This window comes from Stegastes partitus, unplaced genomic scaffold, assembly GCF_000690725.1.
Source record: "Stegastes partitus isolate 25-593 unplaced genomic scaffold, Stegastes_partitus-1.0.2 Scaffold1062, whole genome shotgun sequence".
NCBI classification, from domain to species: domain Eukaryota; kingdom Metazoa; phylum Chordata; class Actinopteri; family Pomacentridae; genus Stegastes; species Stegastes partitus.
Genome location: NW_007578793.1, coordinates 68,882 through 72,860, shown reverse-complemented (window position 1 = coordinate 72,860; position 3,979 = coordinate 68,882). Strand labels below are relative to the sequence as shown.

Below are 3,979 nucleotides of genomic sequence, written 5' to 3'. Positions count from 1 at the left end.
GACCTGGACCTCTGGAACATTCACAGTCTGAAGGTAGAACTCTGGTCAGTAGATAAAGGTTCTGCAGAATCAGAACCAGATGTTCTGAGGAGGTCAGTAAATTAGTCAGAAAAAACAAAGACTGTCAGCTGAACTGGATTCACTGGACAAACAAAACACACAAAGAAGCCGAACCCGTCCTACCTAGAGGAGGTTCGTTGGTGAACTTGATGGACGACTGAAGGAACGTGATGGGGAACCTGTTCAACACACAGCAAGTCATGGATGGGTGAGAACGTTGGACTGAGTCCGGTAATAATCAGTGCTTCTGTGTTCTACAGCTGCTGTCTGGCTCCAGCTCCTACAGCTCAGCGCTTCAGACGGAAGAGGAACTGCAGTCTGAGCAAAATGCGTTCAGTTCCACTAATCGGAGCGCCACTGGCGACGTTCCCAGAACGTATTTACTGCATCAAGAAACGTTCGTGGGAACAGCTTCCCCACGGCTCTGATAAAGGTCTTCTGGGACATATGAGGACATCTGCTGGGTCCTGAACATACACACAGCAACGTAGAGAGTTGTTTTCATCAAACGCTCTTAGTTTTACGACCTCTGAGTGGTTCTGACTGACTACAGCTGCGGCTGCTCTGATCCAGTTTAAACAGAACCACCTGATCCACTCGTCAGACGTCCATTCAGTGCCTCGTTTGTCTGGTGTGTCGTCACTTTTCGTGTTTGTTGTTTCTGTTTTGTGTGATTTTGTGTCGCTTGTGTCGATTCATTTATTCATTCTTTTAGACTTTTTGTCTCGTTTGTGTTAAACTCTGCCCCAAACCGGCCCGGCGGTTCCGTGGAATCGTGGTTGGTGTGTTGTTGCCGTGGCAACGTTGGCGCCGTCTCCGGGTTACCTGTCGTGCACGTCGGTCGTCAGCCACACCCGGAAACCTGCGTGCACGTCGTCCGGTGTCGCCGCGGTGACCGTCTCCAGCAGCTCGTCCAGGAAGTCCAGTCCCAGGTGGCAGTTCTGGAGGAGGAGCCAGCCGCCGTCCGTCATGCTGTTGGCCAATAGCCTGCGAGCGTGAACCTCCTGGCCCTGCCCCATGGAGATGGGACGGCACGGCGCCCCCTGCAGGTGGAGAACAGGATCCACCTTTATCCATCAGTATTAAGCAAACATCCAGTGGCTCGCTAACGCTACACGTCGTGTTGTTGGTCATCACGTCGTTGCCGACACACACCTGAGGTTTGGTCTGAACTAGTCATTTATTCAAGCCCTACTGAAACGTTGGGGAGTGACGATGACGTCGAGGGTTCAGTCGAAACAGAAAACCAGTTAACTGGAAAACAAACAGAACCCAGTGGAGAACAGTTACTCCGAGGAGCCCAGAAGCTTCTGATCCTGGTTTTAACGTGAACTACAGCTGGAACGGTTGTACTGATATGTGCCAGGTGTGTTCAGGACGACGACTAAACGTACAGAAACATCGTATCTAAGGACTTCCTGAGCTCCAAAGTGACCAAAACATTTCTCTGGATAACACATGCTTCAGCTCTGCGAGAAAGAGTGAAGAGCCTTTTTGGATCTGCTCCACCAGATGGAGTAAACCTGAACTCCCTTCATGAGGTCAGTAAATACAGACCAGCTGCAGTACCTGGTTGTTCCACCAGGGGGAGCCTCTCACTGTTTAATCCTGTAGAGACCAGAGGAGGCGTCACTCAGACTACAGCTCCTGGTGGCAGCAGAGAGCATTGTGGGAGTTTAGCAGCAACGGGACCATGACAGAGACTCTGAGGAGGTTCAAGACCTCCAGCCAGAGCTGATTAACTCCAAATGACGGTTCCTGTTGAAGTTCTCTGATGCTGACGTGTGGTTTTCATCAACTCATCTGATGTCGGTTCTGGATCTCGACTCCCGTGAACATTAGAAAGAGCTTTTACATTTATGACAGAAGTGGGTCAGTAGAAAAAGTGAAAGAAAGTGTGACGTTTCTGTTATGTGCCTTCTAAACCTGGAAATAATGATGGAGTTGACTGGAAACCTCCCAGGCACGAAGACCGACCACATTGACTTCCCTGTTAAACATCTAGTGTTCTTAGCTTTCATCAGCAGGACTCTGTCTCATAACGAAGACCTCCTCCTCCTTGCTCTGATCTCCACTCTGGTCCTCCTCACCTTGCTCTTGGCCAGTCTCTCTATGTTCTCCGTCGGGTCGGAGCCCATCGACAGCAGACAGACCATCGGCGTCCTGTTGTCGCTCTCTGCCAACATGGCGTCCAGGTCCAGAACCAAACCCTCAGCGTACCGTTGACCCAGAGACTCGGAGATGTAGTGCCAAGCCTGAACACACAAACACACGGTTCTGTATCTACACATGTCCGATGACCAGAGTTCTACCTTCAGACTGTGAAGGTTCCAGAGGTCCAGGTCCTTGAAGTCCACAGAGGAGGGTCCAGATTGATCACTTTAATGGACTTTTTCCATCATTTCTGAGCCTCAGAACTTCATCAGTACAGCAGATAGACACATGACATTTAGGAGGAAGAACACATCTGGGTTCTGCTAGAACCTGACACCAGATCAGTTCTACATCCATCCAGGTGACTCAGTCTGAACACTGGACCTGGTTCTGTTCATGTCCTATTATGGGATGTGTCATAGTTTCATGTCACAAAGAGATAAACTGTCCCAAAGAAACGCAGAACAATCAAAACGTCCCACTGAACGACTAGAACGAGACACAAACCGACGAAAAGCCTGGAAAACGAGACACACGAGACAGAAAGAGGGACGCAAAATGAAAAACCCAGAAACAGTAGACACACAGAACCACACAGAACTGATGCAAAACGACCAAAGATGAGCACAAAACATTAAACACGTCCGACCGGACCAGTCTGACATCCACCTGGGCGCCACACTCTAAAGACTCAGGAAACAGGAGCTCATCTCTTTGCGTCCTGATTCTGAGGAGGTCTGGTGGACTTCACCAGCTCCTGAAGTGTTCATGGGTCAGACCTGAGCGGTGGTTCGGTCGGGACACCAGCTCCGGATGAGCAGAAGCTTCCGGAAGGCGTCCAGCTTCTCCTCGTACCCGTCGGGCAGCGGAGCTTCTTCGGGCGCCGGCTGGTCAAACCACGTCCTCCAGGATCGCTCGTTCTGGTTCACCTGGGCACAGAGACAGGACATCTGCAGGTGTTCTCCAGCTCGACCTGCTCTCAGGTGAGGACCGGGACTCTCACCTGGATCAGGATCCGGCTGAAGGGAGGAAGGGCGGACAGCTGCACCAGATTCAGCCACGTCTGGTCCAAGATCCAGCGTCGAGGTTTAGGTTCTACAGAGTTCAGGTCCAAAGAGGCACCACCTGCACAGAGAAACAGGTCTACTGACGAAGCATTCTGAGGATGGAGGATGGAGGAAGAGGAGGAGGAGGGAGGATGGAGGAGGAGGAGGATGAAGAAGGATGGAGGAGGAGGAGGAGGAGGGAGGATGAAGGAGGAGGAGGATGAAGAAGGATGGAGGATGGAGAAGGATGGAGGAGGATGGAGGATGGAGGAAAAGGAGGATGGAGGAGGATGGAGGATGGAGGAGGATGGAGGATGGAGGAGGATGGAGGATGGAGGAGGATGTGTGACCTTTGATGAAGGTGAGCAGTTCGGGCTGCGAGATGTTTCGGGCCTGCAGGTCGATCTTCAGAGCCAACAGCAGAGTGAAGAGCAGCTTGTGCTCCTCATACAGACCTCTGGCTGTGTAGCAGAACACCTGAGGGAGACACACAGAGCTCACCTGTCCTCTGACGTCCAATCAGATTACAGATTACACGACAGTCAGGACACTACAGGTGTCACCTCGGAGCGACCGCGACCGGTACTGGACGGCTTCACTGTTCAGGTTTGACATTTGTGTTTATCTGCCTCACTGCTGAATGAGGTTTCATCCATCATCCATCCATCATCCATCATCCACCCATCATCCATCCATCCATCATCCATCATCCATCCATC

General features: G+C 51.4%; 1 protein-coding gene across 1 annotated transcript in view; it reads right to left on the bottom strand.

The window, feature by feature from the left end:
- The window catches only part of dnah5l (dynein, axonemal, heavy chain 5 like), a 77,617-nt gene that overhangs the window by 6,818 nt on the left and 66,820 nt on the right, over positions 1–3,979 (bottom strand). Inside the window, exons 84-89 of the mRNA XM_008295638.1 lie at positions 3,611–3,737; positions 3,218–3,339; positions 2,994–3,143; positions 2,151–2,315; positions 886–1,103; positions 184–239 (exon numbers count right to left, since the gene is read on the bottom strand). Coding sequence (XP_008293860.1) covers positions 184–239; positions 886–1,103; positions 2,151–2,315; positions 2,994–3,143; positions 3,218–3,339; positions 3,611–3,737 — 838 coding nt within the window. The remainder of the gene's footprint in view (positions 1–183; positions 240–885; positions 1,104–2,150; positions 2,316–2,993; positions 3,144–3,217; positions 3,340–3,610; positions 3,738–3,979) is intronic.